The sequence below is a fragment of the Salvelinus fontinalis genome, chromosome 17, assembly GCF_029448725.1.
Source record: "Salvelinus fontinalis isolate EN_2023a chromosome 17, ASM2944872v1, whole genome shotgun sequence".
Lineage (NCBI taxonomy): Eukaryota > Metazoa > Chordata > Actinopteri > Salmoniformes > Salmonidae > Salvelinus > Salvelinus fontinalis.
In genome coordinates, this window is record NC_074681.1 from 6,081,299 (window position 1) to 6,097,451 (window position 16,153).

The 16,153-nt window shown below is 43.2% G+C and overlaps 2 protein-coding genes across 2 annotated transcripts in view; one reads left to right on the plus strand and one right to left on the minus strand.

Moving 5' to 3' along the window:
* The window catches only part of LOC129814522 (piezo-type mechanosensitive ion channel component 2-like), a 160,752-nt gene extending 146,819 nt beyond the window's left edge, over positions 1-13,933 (minus strand). Inside the window, exon 1 of the mRNA XM_055867708.1 lies at positions 13,463-13,933. Coding sequence (XP_055723683.1) covers positions 13,463-13,526 — 64 coding nt within the window. The 5' untranslated portion in view covers positions 13,527-13,933. The remainder of the gene's footprint in view (positions 1-13,462) is intronic.
* Positions 1,527-4,187, plus strand: LOC129813634 (general transcription factor II-I repeat domain-containing protein 2B-like). Its single transcript, XM_055866002.1, has 2 exons — positions 1,527-3,568; positions 3,695-4,187. The coding sequence occupies exons 1-2, from the start codon at positions 1,752-1,754 to the stop codon at positions 3,699-3,701; spliced, it is 1,824 nt and encodes a 607-aa protein (XP_055721977.1). The 5' UTR covers positions 1,527-1,751; the 3' UTR covers positions 3,702-4,187.
* Positions 13,934-16,153: the final 2,220 nt, after the last annotated feature.

Below are 16,153 nucleotides of genomic sequence, written 5' to 3' on the forward strand. Positions count from 1 at the left end.
AGACATTACAAATGTTATATTATATATACACAGTGTTGTAACAATGTACAAATGGTTAAAGCACACAAGTTAAAATAAATAAGCATAAATATGGGTTGTATTTACAATGGTGTTTGTTCTTCACTGGTTGCCCTTTTCTTGTGGCAACAGGTCACAAATCTTGCTGCTGTGATGGCACACTGTGGAATTTCTCCGAGTAGATATGGGAGTTTATCAAAATTGGATTTGTTTTCAAATTCTTTGTGGATCTGTGTAATCTGAGGGAAATATGTCTCTCTAATATGGTCATACATTGGGCAGGAGGTTAGGAAGTGCAGCTCAGTTTCCACCTCATTTTGTGGGCAGTGTGCACATAGCCTGTCTTCTCTTGAGAGCCATGTCTGCCTACGGCGGCCTTTCTCAATAGCAAGGCTATGCTCACTGAGTCTGTACATAGTCAAAGCTTTCCTTAAGTTTGGGTCAGTCACAGTGGTCAGGTATTCTGCCACTGTGTACTCTCTGTTTAGGGCCAAATAGCATTCTAGTTTGCTCTGTTTTTTTGTTAATTCTTTCCAATGTGTCAAGTAATTATCTTTTTGTTTTCTCATGATTTGGTTGGGTCTAATTGTGCTGTTGTCCTGGGGCTCTGTGGGGTGTGTTTGTGTTTGTGAACAGAGCCCTAGGACCAGCTTGCTTAGGGGACTCTTCTCCAGGTTCATCTCTCTGTAGGTGATGGCTTTGTTATGGAAGGTTTGGGAATCGCTTCCTTTTAGGTGTTTGTAGAATTTAACGGCTCTTTTCTGGATTTTGATAATTAGTGGGTATAGGCCTAATTCTGCTCTGCATGCATTATTTGGTGTTCTACGTTGTACACGGAGGATATTTTTGCAGAATTCTGCATGCAGAGTCTCAATTTGGTGTTTGTCCCATTTTGTGAAATCTTGGTTGGTGAGCGGACCCCAGACCTCACAACCATAAAGGGCAATGGGCTCTATGACTGATTCAAGTATTTTTAGCCAGATCCTAATTGGTATGTTGAAATTTATGTTCCTTTTGATGGCATAGAAGGCCCTTCTTGCCTTGTCTCTCAGATCGTTCACAGCTTTGTGGAAGTTACCTGTGGTGCTGATGTTTAGGCCGAGGTATGTATAGTTTTTTGTGTGCTCTAGGGCAACGGTGTCTAGATGGAATTTGTGGTCCTGGTGACTGGACCTTTTTTGGAACACCATTATTTTGGTCTTACTGAGATTTACTGTCAGGGCCCAGGTCTGACAGAATCTGTGCAGAAGATCTAGGTGCTGCTGTAGGCCCTCCTTGGTTGGTGACAGAAGCACCAGATCATCAGCAAACAGTAGACATTTGACTTCGGATTCTAGTAGGGTGAGACCGGGTGCTGCAGACTGTTCTAGTGCCCGCGCCAATTCGTTGATATATATGTTGAAGAGGGTGGGGCTTAAGCTGCATCCCTGTCTCACCCCACGACCCTGTGTGAAGAAATGTGTGTGTTTTTTGCCAATTTTAACCGCACACTTGTTGTTTGTGTACATCACATGTGTCAAACTCAAGGCCCGCGGGCCAGATGTGGCCCGCCAGGTCATTTTATGTGGCCCGCGAGAGCTTAAAAGTTTTGAGTGTCTAAAAATAAATACCAAAAAATAAATTAAGAGCGTGCTTTGACCAAAAACTACATTCCCACAATGCCTTTCGACTACGCTAGCCACGGCAGTGTCCATGCCAACGAGTGGAATTGAGATATAAATAATGATCCCAAAATGTCCAGAAAGAGAAAAGTTGATGCAGACGGAAGACTGTTTCAAGAAAGATGGGAAGGCGAATACTTGTTTGCGCTTCAAGGAGAAAGACCGGTATGTCTTTTGTGTTACGAGGCGGTGTCGGTTGTCAAAGAGTACAATCTGCGTCGACATTTTGACACCAAACACGGAGCTAAGTACGCTAAAGCTAGCCTTCAAGAAAAGCAACAAATTGCCCAAGAATTAAAAGGCAAACTGCGGTCGCAGCAGAGTTTGTTCATGAAATCCACAGCCAAAAACGAGGCCGCGGTGAAAGCTAGCTTCATTGTGGCTGAAGAAATCGCCCACGCTTCCAAGTCTTTTTCAGAGGGAGCGTTTTTGAAGCAGTGCATGCTGAAGGTCTGTGAGCAGGTGTGTCCCGACCAGTTACAGACTTTTAAAAATGTCAGTTTATCAAGAAACACCATCGTCGACCGAGTGAAGGAACTAGCAGAAAATCTTACAACACAGCTGGCCGAGGAGACACGCAGCTACACAGCTTTTTCATTAGCTGTTGATGAAAGCACAGATAACACGGACACAGCGCAGTTATCAATTTTTATTAGAGGCGTAAAGTCGGACCTCTCTATCACTGAGGAGCTGTTGGATGTGGCTGCAATGCATGGGACCACGACGGGACAGAACATTTTTGATGCGGTAGAGAAGTCCGTAAGTAAAAATGCATTGCAGTGGGAAAACTTGGTAGGATTAACTACAGACGGTGCACCGGCAATGTGTGGAGGAAAAGTGGGCTTGGTTGGACTAATGAAGGGGAAAATGCAAAAAATGAACTGTCACACGCCTTTGATAACGTATCATTGCATTATCCATCAAGAAGCTTTGTGTGGGAAGGTGCTGGGGATGGAGGACATTGTGACCACAGTCATGAAAACAGTGAACTTCATTCGGGCGCGTGGCCTGAATCACCGTCAGTTCCAGCAGTTTTTGCTGGAGATGGGCTCGGAACACGGGGATGTGCTGTACCATACAGAAGTGCGGTGGCTGAGTAGGAGCAAAGTCCTCAAGCGATTTTTCGAGCTCAGGAAAGACATTGCTCTTTTTATGCAGAGTAAAGGAAAACTCATGTCTGAACTATCAGATCCAAAGTGGATGTGTGACTTTGCTGTGTTGTGTGACATAACCGACCATCTCGCCCAGCTGAATCAGAAGCTGCAGGGACGCAAACAAGTCATCACGCAGATGTCCGACACGATCACGGCTTTCCAGCGTAAATTGGACTTATGGATGTGGCAAGTGAAACAGGACAATCTTGTTCACTTTCCTGTTTGTCAGAGCATGTCAGCCTCATTTCCCGAGACTTTTTCATGTGCTCAGTTGGCTACCAAACTGAGCTGGTTAAAGACTGAGTTTGATCGGCGCTTCTCTGACTTCAGAGCACAACAGTCTGGCTTTGACATCTTTGCCAATCCTTTCACCACCGATGTCTGCACTGCACCCCAACACCTTCAGATGGAGCTAATTGAGCTTCAAAGCGACAGTGGCCTGAGAGCAAAGTTTCAGGATGCTACAATCCAGGACTTTTACCGTCTGCTGCCTCCTGGTTTGATGCCACAGCTTCGACTTCATGCTGCCCGTGTTCTGTCCATGTTTGGGAGCACCTATCTGTGCGAACAGTTTTTTTCCATAATGAATCTGAACAAAAACAAGCACAGATCACGCCTCACGGATGACAACCTCCATGCTGTTCTACGCATTGCCTCAGCACAGGACCTAAAACCAGACATTGACACACTGGTAACGGGAAAACGGTGTCAGACATCTGGTCAGAAAACACACAGGCAAGCATTTTTTTAAAAACTTAATTAAAATATAATAAAATGTAATTCAACCAAGAAGAAGAACAGTTAAACTGTGTGCAATTTAATGATTGTGCTTGCATTTTGTTTTGTGTTTATCATTTTCAGAACATGATCAATCGATAGTAGAGAGAGAATCCACTTGGTGTGTTCAAGGACAGGCAGCATCTCCTCATCAAAGACTAACCGAAAAACTTGACCAATATAGTTGTGAACTGAGTCAACCTTTATTTTGGTATTTTTAGTTGATTACATATTATTTATGTGTAGCTGCTGTAGTAATTATTTAATGTTTGCAGGTTTATGTGTGTATGCAGACAAATTGTTGTCATCAAACCATCAGTTGGGTGCACGGCTGTGTGCAGCCTTTTTTTGTAAAATGCTACATGTGTCATACATGTTCTTTGCAGCTAAGTTTTATGTTATTTTTCTTTATTCACTTGGACAGTTTGATCCTTCATTAATGGAGTTATGTGGGTTTTCATAAGCTGACAAAATTTAAAAGGATTTATGTTAGAGCTACAAGCAAACATATATTTTCTATGCAACTGTAATTGTCACTTGAATAAGTTATAATAAATAATGAGTTATTTAACATTAAGGAGGAGTTACATTTATTTTACATTACATTCGATTACATTTATAAGTTACATCTGGCCCTTTGAGGACAGCCATTATGCTGATGTGGCCCTCGGTGAAAATGAGTTTGACACCCCTGGTGTACATGGATTTTATAATGTCGTATGTTTTACCCCCAACACCACTTTCCATCAATTTGTATAGCAGACCCTCATGCCAAATTGAGTCGAAAGCTTTTTTGAAATCAACAAAGCATGAGAAGACTTTGCCTTTGTTTTGGTTTGTTTGGTTGTCAATTAGGGTGTGTAGGGTGAATACATGGTCTGTTGTACGGTAATTTGGTAAAAAGCCAATTTGACATTTGCTCAGTACATTGTTTTCATTGAGGAAATGTACGAGTCTGCTGTTAATGATAATGCAGAGGATTTTCCCAAGGTTACTGTTGACGCATATTCCACGGTAGTTATTGGGGTCAAATTTGTCTCCACTTTTGTGGATTGGGGTGATCAGTCCTTGGTTCCAAATATTGGGGAAGATGCCAGAGCTAAGGACGATGTTAAAGAGTTTTAGTATAGCCAATTGGAATTTGTTGTCTGTATATTTGATCATTTCATTAAGGATACCATCAACACCACAGGCCTTTTTGGGTTGGAGGGTTTTTATTTTGTCCTGTAACTCATTCAAGGTAATTGGAGAATCCAGTGGGTTCTGGTAGTCTTTAATAGTTGATTCTAGGATTTGTATTTGATCATGTATATGTTTTTGTTCTTTATTCTTTGTTATAGAGCCAAAAAGATTGGAGAAGTGGTTTACCCATACATCTCCATTTTGGATAGATAATTCTTCGTGTTGTTGTTTGTTTAGTGTTTTCCAATTTTCCCAGAATTGGTTAGAGTCTATGGAGTCTTCAATTACATTGAGCTGATTTCTGACGTGCTGTTCCTTCTTTTTCCGTAGTGTATTTCTGTATTGTTTTAGTGATTCACCATAGTGAAGGCGTAGACTCAGGTTTTCCGGGTCTCTATGTTTTTGGTTGGACAGGTTCCTCAATTTATTTCTTAGATTTTTGCATTCTTTATCAAACCATTTGTCATTGTTGTTCATTTTCTTCGGTTTTCTATTTGAGATTTTTAGATTTGATAGGGAAGCTGAGAGGTCAAATATACTGTTAAGATTTTCTACTGCCAAGTTTACACCTTCACTATTGCAGTGGAACATTTTACCCAGGAAGTTGTCTAAAAGGGATTGAATTTGCTGTTGCCTAATTGTTTTTTGGTAGGTTTCCAAACTGCATTCCTTCCATCTATAGCATTTCTTAATGTTACTCAGTTCCTTTGGCTTTGATGCCTCATGATTGAGTATTGCTCTGTTCAAGTAGACTGTGATTTTGCTGTGGTCTGATAGGGGTGTCAGTGGGCTGACTGTGAACGCTCTGAGAGACTCTGGGTTGAGGTCAGTGATAAAGTAGTCTACAGTGCTACTGCCAAGAGATGAGCTATAGGTGAACCTACCATAGGAGTCCCCTCGAAGCCTACCATTGACTATGTACATACCCAGCGTACGACAGAGCTGCAGGAGTTGTGACCCGTTTTTGTTGGTTATGTTGTCATAGTTGTGCCTAGGGGGGCATATGGGGGAGGGAATGCTGTCACCTGCAGGCAGGTGTTTGTCCCCCTGTGTGCTGAGGGTGTCAGGTTCTTGTCCAGTTCTGGCATTTAGGTCGCCACAGACTAATACATGTCCCTGGGCCTGGAAATGATTGATTTCCCCCTCCAGGATGGAGAAGCTGTCTTTATTAAAGTATGGGGATTCTAGTGGGGGGATATAGGTAGCACACAGGAGGACATTTTTCTCTGTTAAGATAATTTCCTTTTGAATTTCTAGCCAAATGTAAAATGTTCCTGTTTTGATTAATTTAATGGAGTGAGTTAGGTCTGCTCTATACCAAATTAGCATTCCCCCTGAGTCCCTTCCCTGTTTCACACCTGGTAGTTTGGTGGATGGGACTACCAGCTCTCTGTAACCTAGAGGGCAACCAGTGGGTCCGTCTCCGCTATACCATGTTTCTTGCAGGATGACAATGTCTGCATTACCGATTTCTTTGGTGAAGTCCGTGTTCCTGCTCTTTAGGCCAAAGGCAGATGACCTCAGGCCTTGGATATTCCAGGATGATATAGTGAAGGCTTTTTGTTCCATAAAGTGTCCAATGTTGTTGGCCGTGTGGTTTGGCCTCAGGCCAGTAAGTGTGAGCAGAGCCTGCTGAGCATCTGGTACATGCCGTTGGCTTGGGCAAGTGTAAGAGTGGGGGTTGGGCCTGTTTGCCCGCTCACTACCTGGGCGTATGTGTGACTTCCATGTTGATGCCCTCTTTGCGGGGGTGGGGTGCATGGGGTGGGCAGGAGTGGCATAGGTCTGATCTGAGGGGGCCTAAATGGGGTGTGGGCATGGTTGATGTGGGGGGGTGTTGATTGGTTGGGGTGGGGGTGTGGATGTGTCTGGGGGTGCTGTGGTCTGGATGTAAGTCCTCTTGGCGTGGGTCCTCTATGTGTAGGTCCACGGGGGGGGTCCTGCAGGTCTTGGAGGGTGTCTCGCTGGTCTGGGTGGGGTGTCTATTGATCTGTTGCTCCTGTGTGAAGTGTTGGGGCTGCGTTTGAGAGCGATGTCCTTTAGAGTCCGGACAAAGGTGGGCACTGCTGCCTTATAGAGGTGGACCTGGTCATAGAGGCTGTTCAAGTCCAGGGTGGAGTGGTGGGCCAGGAAAACATTTGGTTTTGAGGCACAGTCACGGGAAATGCTTGCGTTTACCCGCTGTATTGTAGCAGGGTGGAAGTCTTTTCGTGGTAGCAGGGTGGAGATAACCACTTGTGCATTGGGGAAAGTAGAAGAAGCTTTTTCAATCACTCCCTTCAGTGCTGTGGCCACCCTTTCCTGCTTTGCTCTCAGGTCGTTTGTGCCTGTGTGTATTATTATGTGGCTAGGTGAGCCTAGTTTGTCCTCAGACAGAAGGTCTAGGGCGCGCTGGGTGTTTGGACACCAGAGTTTAGACACACTGTGTTTGGGAAAAAGTTTTTTTTCTTCTATATATTTCCCATTTGAGTCCATAAGGAGAACAATCTGTGTCTTGTGTTTGTTCTCAGTGGGTGTGGGGGGGTTGTCAGGAGGGCTATCAGGGTGGCTGACAAGGGGGGTGCTCAGGGGGGGTGAGAGCTGCTGGGCTTGGGGTTTTTCTTTTGTCTGTTCTGCTGTGATGTTGACTCTATGGTCAGGGTCTGGTGTGGACTGTTCTGCTGTGGTGTCGAGACTTTTGTCCGGTGCTGAGGTGGGCTGTTCTGCTGGCGTCTCTGTGGGGATGGCCACCTCCCTAGTGGGTTGTTCTCTGTCACATGCCATCCCCCTCAACCTCTCCTCCAGCAGTCTGATCCTCTCCTCCATCCCCCTCTCCCTCTCCTCCAGCAGTCTGATCCTCTCCTCTAGTGCTTTGTTCTGCTCCTGCTTCTGCTCTTTCTCCTGTTGAAGTTGTCTCACCACTGTCCAGAGTGCAGATATGTCTCTCTCCACCTCCAGCTCTCCTGGTCTGGTTAAGGGGTTGTTGTGCTGGACTGTTGTCTGGGTCTGTGCTGACTGGAGTGTAATCACCTGCTGTTCCAGCTCCACCTGCCTTACCTCCAGCTGGGTGAATTTATCCTTCATTTCAATGAGGGAGAAGTGCTCTGTACTGGGAGGTTGACTGTCTGCTGAGGGTTGCTCGTCTGTGGGGTTATATGATGAGGAGGTCTGGTCTGACCCACTTGGGGTGGGGGTATCTTTATCAAGGGAGAGCTTCTCCTGCTGGGCTAATTCTTTGATTAGGTGAAAGTCCAGCTGAAACTGTTTGGGGTTGCCCTGTACCAATACTGTTCCAGACTTATATAGATTTATGTTAGCTGACTCAGAGTCCTCGTTGTCAAGTATCCTGAGTTTCCACCCCTCGTTAACCCCCCCTCTCTTAACAGAGGGGTAGTGTGCTAATATAGCACTGTGCCATGCCAGGGGATGGTTTGTGTGGAAGATAAGGTTGCTGATGTTCCCATTTTTGTAATAGTCAGCAAAAAGTGTCTCTTGATTTTCCATAAGGAGCTTCATTTTGTGCTCTTTTCTTGCCTTATCATTCTTTACACTCACAGGGTACCGTATTTTAATTACCTCTGAACAGCGGGAGGCAGCTTCTAAGGCCTCTCCATTTGGTTGGGGTAGACTATTCGACTCTCCTGCCATTGTTGGGCTAATGGTCTTTGACACCTCTCACTTGACACGTCAGTGCTAGTTGAAGCTGTATCAAGTCAGTTACAGTTGAATACAGTTGAAGCTGTATCTCTCTCAGTTCCACAAAAAATCCAAGTTTAACTAACTCTAAATCTATCTTTTTTAAAGAAAATGCTGAAAAATGCAGGAGCTCATCTGATCATCTGATCATGACCTCTCTCTCTCTCTCTCTCTACCTCTCTCTACCTCTCTCTACCTCTCTCTATCGCTCTCTACCTCTCTCTATCTCTCTCTACCCCTCTCTCTACCTCTCTCTACCTCTCTCTACCTCTCTCTATCTATCTCTCTCTACCTCTTCTCTATCTCTCTATATCTATCTCTATCTCGGTCTACCTCTATATACTTCTCTCTACCTCTCTCTATCTCTCTCTACCTCTCTCTACCTCTTCTCTACCTCTTCTCTACCTCTTCTCTACCTCTATCTATCTCTCTATCTCGCTCTACCTCTCTCTACCTCTCTCTACCTCTCTACCTCTCTCTACCTCTCTCTACCTCTCTCTACCTCTCTCTATCTATCTCTCTCTACCTCTTCTCTCTCTCTATATCTATCTCTATCTCGCTCTACCTCTATATACTTCTCTCTACCTCTCTCTATCTCTCTATACCTCTCTCTACCTCTTCTCTACCTCTTCTCTACCTCTATCTATCTCTCTATCTCGCTCTACCTCTCTCTACCTCTCTCTACCTCTCTCTATCTCTCTCTACCTCTCTCTACCTCTCTCTACCTCTTCTCTACCTCTTCTCTACCTCTCTATCTCGCTCTACCTCTCTCTACCTCTTCTCTACCTCCCTCTACCTGTCTCTGCCTCACTTGTTGTCTCTCTCTGACTCTCTCTGCCTCTATCTACCTCTCTTGCTGTCTCCCTCTAACTATCTCTACCTCTCTCTACTTTTCTCTGCCTCCTTCTGCCTCTCTCTGCCTCTCTACCTCACACACACTAACAAGCAGTAAAGGGAGACAGCGGGAAACTCTTTACTGCTGTAACACCAGAGGGACACCAGGAAGTAACTCTTTACTGCTGTAACACCAGAGGAACACCAGGAAGTAACTCTTTACTGCTGTAACACCAGAGGAACACCAGGAAGTAACTCTTTACTGCTGTAACACCAGAGGAACACCAGGAAGTAACTCTTTACTGTTGTAACACCAGAGGAACACCAGGAAGTAACTCTTTACTGCTGTAACACCAGAGGAACACCAGGAAGTAACTCTTTACTGCTGTAACACCAGAGGAACACCAGGAAGTAACTCTTTACTGCTGTAACACCAGAGGAACACCAGGAAGTAACTCTTTACTGCTGTAACACCAGAGGAACACCAGGAAGTAACTCTTTACTGCTGTAACACCAGAGGAACACCAGGAAGTAACTCTTTACTGCTGTAACACCAGAGGAACACCAGGAAGTAACTCTTTACTGCTGTAACACCAGAGGAACACCAGGAAGTAACTCTTTACTGCTGTAACACCAGAGGAACACCAGGAAGTAACTCTTTACTGCTGTAACACCAGAGGAACACCAGGAAGTAACTTTTTACTGCTGTAACACCAGAGGAACACCAGGAAGTAACTCTTTACTGCTGTAACACCAGAGGAACACCAGGAAGTAACTCTTTACTGCTGTAACACCAGAGGAACACCAGGAAGTAACTCTTTACTGTTGTAACACCAGAGGAACACCAGGAAGTAACTCTTTACTGTTGTAACACCAGAGGAACACCAGGAAGTAACTATTTACTGCTGTAACACCAGAGGAACACCAGGAAGTAACTCTTTACTGCTGTAACACCAGAGGAACACCAGGAAGTAACTCTTTACTGCTGTAACACCAGAGGAACACCAGGAAGTAACTCTTTACTGCTGTAACACCAGAGGAACACCAGGAAGTAACTCTTTACTGTTGTAACACCAGAGGAACACCAGGAAGTAACTCTTTACTGCTGTAACACCAGAGGAACACCAGGAAGTAACTCTTTACTGTTGTAACACCAGAGGAACACCAGGAAGTAACTTTTTACTGTTGTAACACCAGAGGAACACCAGGAAGTAACACAAATAGTTCAGGAAAAAAATAAAAAATAAGTTGTATTGTTTTCAGCCTCATTGACATCAGCTCGTTCTCAGGAAAAAAAACTTTTACAGGCTAAAACATCTCTTCACATGACAACACACAGCAACATCCAGCGTTTATGTTTCCATTAGCTACCCCCCCCTGTCTTCGCTTTCTCTCTTCTCTATCAGTTTTCCAGTTACTGTGAGCTGTCCCTGTTCCTGGGACTGACTCCTGATCATTGGCACTTTGTGAATAAACATCAAATATTAAAAGGTACGTTTACGATAACAGGAAAGGCAGTCCTTCTCATCCCGCTACAACCACATTATTAATTCATCCTGTTAAAACGACTTTCCACCAATTAACAGAGACGAGCCGTGGCCTCACCGTGGCTTCTGGAAGAGACAGACGGGGGTTCAACTTAGCCTGTCAAGAGGTGCATTATCGTCCTTAGTCTGCATCCCAAATGGTGCCCTATATCCATAGGGTTCTGGTCAAGAGTAGTGCACTACATAGGGGATAGGGTGCAGTTTGGAACACTCATCTCCATAGGGCTCTGGTCAAGAGTAGTGCACTACATAGGGGATAGGGTGCAGTTTGAAACACTCATCTCCATAGGGCTCTGGTCAAGAGTAGTGCACTACATAGGGGATATGGTGCAGTTTGGAACACTAATCTCCATAGGGCTCTGGTCAAGAGTAGTGCACTACATAGGGGATAGGGTGCAGTTTGGAACACTCATCTCCATAGGGCTCTGGTCAAGAGTAGTGCACTACATAGGGGATAGGGTGCAGTTTGGAACACTCATCTCTACTGATGGAGCTGATCTATAGAAAGGCCCCTGGTCTGGTTGGGGTGTCAGTGCTGTGATAGAGAGAGAGAGAGAGAGAGAGAGAGAGAGAGAGAGAGAGAGAGAGAGAGAGAGAGAGAGAGAGAGAGAGAGAGAGAGAGAGAGAGAGAGAGAGAGAGAGAGAGAGAGAGAGAGAGAGAGAGAGAGAGAGAGAGAGAGAGAGAGAGAGAGAGAGAGAGAGAGAGAGAGAGAGACAGAGAGAGAGAGAGAGAGAGAGAGAGAGAGAGAGAGACAGAGAGAGAGAGAGAGAGACAGAGAGAGAGAGAGAGAGAGAGAGAGAGAGAGAGAGAGAGAGAGAGAGAGAGAGAGAGAGAGAGAGAGAGAGAGAGAGAGAGAGATAGCTAGAAGAGTGGTTGGTCCTGGTCCTCTACGGACACAGACAGACATTGTACTAGTGGACAGTTGTTAGTGGTTATGTCTTAATCGTTTTCCATTGTGGCCTACCACAGTATAGCCTTTTGCTGTACAGTACAATACACACACACACACACACACACACACACACACACACACACACACACACACACACACACACACACACACACACACACACACACACACACACACACACACACACACACACACAGAGCAGACTTGGCCTACCTACAATGCAACACACAAGCAGCCAACCTGAGTCACTGGAACCTGTATAAAAGATGTGAATAGGACCAGCTCTGTTTTGACAATGCACTATAAGTAGACAAAGCTGTTGTGTTAATATGAACGTGTACATTAACTGGTGCCAGTTAAACCTTCAGCTGCAGGACAAATGTATTTACAGGAAATGGAATGTAGAAGTTTGTTTGTTTACAGGAAATGGAATATAGAAGAGGATAGATGTGTTATGGTCCATTTGGTTGGAATGGAAAATCGTCTTTTGCCTCGGGGACTTGGACCAGACACCTTTCGGTTACTGGTTCACCTGTCTACCCACATACCACCCTAGAACACAATACCAAACGCGTAATAAATCTGTTATAACACAATACCACCCTAGGCAATGTTGAAGAATGACATGGCATATCACTTGACACACGTGTGAATACAATTTATACTTGTGATAAACTAATACAAATAATCCATGTTTACGCCTCAAGTATTTGAAACTGAACGATGGTCTGATTGGCTGTGACTTCTAATCTGCATTTCTCTCACCAGGAAGATGTTTTTAAGCAAAAACATGGCAATAAATCTGTTATAACACAATACCAAACGGGTAATAAATCTGTTATAACACAATACCAAACGGGTAATAAATCTGTTATAACACAATACCAAACGGGTAATAAATCTGTTATAACACAATACCAAACGGGTAATAAATCTGTTATAACACAATACCAAACGGGTAATAAATCTGTTATAACACAATACCAAACGGGTAATAAATCTGTTATAACACAATACCAAACGGGTAATAAATCTGTTATAACACAATACCAAACGGGTAATACATCTGTTAGAACCCATTTTGGTAGCCTACTTTAAATACCACCTAAGAGGAAGGCATGACTTTTTCCAGACCAACTAAAAAGCTGATAAGGCAATGCGGCAGTAACAAACAGGAAGTGAATGGGAAGAGAAGCGCTTTATGGAATAAGACACATTTTCCTGACCAGCTAATCAACAAACCGTGCTATTTCAGATATTCACTTGGAGCAGAAGGGTTTTGGAATAGGACTGAAAGGTCACGAGAAGCACAATCAACCCGTGTGAAATAATATGTGCACATCTTAGGCTTTTGTCCATAAATAAATTGATTTCAGTAAAAGACAAGGTTAGTACAAAATCACAGAGAACTGTATACTAGTGGCAAAACAAGAATCCCAACACACTACTCAGGCGTTTGATTAGTCTTCTGTAAATGTTTAAGATATTTTAATTCCTTCATAAAAGTATAATAACTATTATTATTAGGCTAATATACATGATTAGTATATTATTGTAGTCTGTCATCTGCAATGGCTGTGAGTTTCTTTTCCCCCCCGACTGTTTTCATGCCTATTTGGATGGCACATTCAGTGCAGTATAGAGACGCGGTATATTTTTCATGCGCAAAAGAGATGCGGTACCTTTCCATGTGTAAAACATACCTGTTGCTAAACATATTGGTAGAAGCAATCTGAAGATCAGCCCGCAGACCACCTCGGACGCCATCGCTTTGGGGTAGCCAGTCTTACCACCAGGTAAACGGGGAGAGGATGGTCTCACGCACGGTGGGTGTCTGACATCCGTTCCGGTAAAGTAAAGTCCTGCTCTCTTTTTCTAATCCCAGTAAAATCAGCATCGGGTTTTTCTTCTCGACAACCTGTCGAACTATAATTCCAAATTGAGAAATTGTACCTTGACCATCAGCAATTTCACTTGTTTTGTTTATAAAAAAATGTATTTGAAATTGTTCAAGCTGTTGAAAAAGCACATGTTACATTTTCAAGACATGTTGAGCTTGTAAAAATACTCCATAACGGTCCTCAGACTCAGGTGCGTGCGAGAGACGGGTTCTGCATGAGCTACAGATGAATACACGCCAAACCGCGGTCAAGTTATCCGGTCCTGTGAAGCCGACCTTTTACGGCAAAATGAATCATTTTTAAAGGAGAGAATGAAGTACCATAGAAATCACAACCGTCGTGGAAAACGGTAACGTTATAATGTAACTCTAGTTGATGAAGTTATGACTGTAGTTCACTCTTCAGTTGACCGGTCCCAGATTTTGACGCATTGGTGAAATGTAACTTTCCGACTTGTGGGTTGACTGTGGTTCCTCAATGGAACTCCGCAGGACCACCGTGTGATTGACAGGTCTTTCAGCCACTCAGAAGGCTTCTCTGAGTAAGTGGTTTGTCCCTTGTTAATTAGGCAGAGGGATGGGACACTTCCCCTCGTAATGACTGTAAACAGCGCCAAGCCATGGTGGGTTACTCTTATCACAAAAAGAAACGGAGGACTTTCCATGAAGCACCAGTTGAGTTGAAAATGCGATGGAAACCAATTTAACTTCTATTTTTTTTATTCCGTAGCGTACATGGGAATTTAACGGCAAAAGTTTTAATTATGGGCACTATGTCATCACGCACAGCCTTTTTATCTTCCACAAGTCAATTTGATGGAAACACATCTCTGTTGGGAAAAATGCGCGGATTGTTTTTATGCCGATGTTAGAATATTCGCGAGAGAATCTGTCGCTAATTTGATACCTTCTGTAGCCTAATAAACTGCATGGTTTCCCAAGTCATAACGAGAGGACCACACACCATATTATCACTTGACTACAAGTTTACTTCAATAGGACGGTTATTTATTGAAATATTTGCGCATATCAATATTTGCGCATAAATGCGTTTCCGCCGCCCATTTCTCGCATGATACATTTTACTGACACTAAAAGATCCCCACCAAGTCAAACAAACGAATTATTTGTTGGCATTTATTAAACTGAAACTTCCGGTTTCCATCACAGCTGTCTTAGTTTGTTTATTTTATATAGTGTGACTTTACTCACATAAAACTGTGGATAGAAACGTGGTTAGTGTTAAACTGCGTGTTGTGGCAACAAAACAAAAAACTTTAAATCCCAGAGGATATTTAATCATCTCAACTACAGACCACCACTACATTTCCTGTATATATTTTTTTGCCTTTATAAAGAAAAATAAAGTAATCCAACTGTTGGTGCTTCAACCTGTGTGTCCACATAATGGTCCCAAAAGATTATAGATTACTCAAACCATAAAGATTTGCTCCTCCGTCTGTTTCTTGCCTGATGCTATTAAAGGAAGGCCCTAGAAGGTCTCCATGGCGACATTGCATGCATCCTGACGTTGGTGTATATACTGCCTAAAGGACATACACTTCAGAACACTTAATTGATTCCTGGCTCAAAATAATATAGTGTAGAGAGAAACTGCATTAAATGGCTTTAAAGGTCAAGAGAATTTACGAGCGTAGAATTAATATGGCGTCCTGATCTTTTATTTACTCATCTGCCATTTTGCATCCATCCACTGCCAAGGTATAACTCTAATGCAACATTAATGCAAACGTTGTTAAAAAAAAATACTAATACAAAAACAAACAAAAAAAACAGATCAATTATGAATTGGTTGCGTTCATCAATATGTATTAATAATCTTTATTGACAAGGAAATGATCCATGATGTTTCCTCCAAAGTATAGCTAGTGCATTAGGTCATCGACTAAGAGCAAAATAATCATCACCCTTGAAAGCCATTGAAATATAATCGCTAGAATGGACATAAACTCCCTCAGAACGAGGCGATTTGCCCTGGGTGATGATGCAACTACGAAAGATAGGAGGTCATCTGGGCTCTTTTAAAGGTGCCAAAAAGTATCAAAATGAAAACTACACGATGCTGCAACTACGCATACGAAATAGAAAGCACTTACAGTGACTTCAGAAAGTATTCATACCCTTTGACGTATTCGACATTTTGTTTGAATTTAAATGGATTTAATGTTTAAAAAATCCCATAATGGCAAAGCAAGAACATGTTTTTAGAAATGTTTGCAAATGTATTGAAAATGTTTTGCTACGACATGTTCATATAAGGTCCCACAGTTGACAGTACACGTCAGAGCCGAAACTACACCGCGTGTACTAAACGTTTCCGGTGTTTCGTACACTCTTTCTAGAGACATAGACTGACCAGGTGAATCCAGGTGAAAGATATGATCCCTTATTGATGTCACTTGTTTTAAATCCACTTCAACGTGGATTGTGTATGTGGCTAGGGGGGTGAATGGAAAAGACAAAATATTTAAGG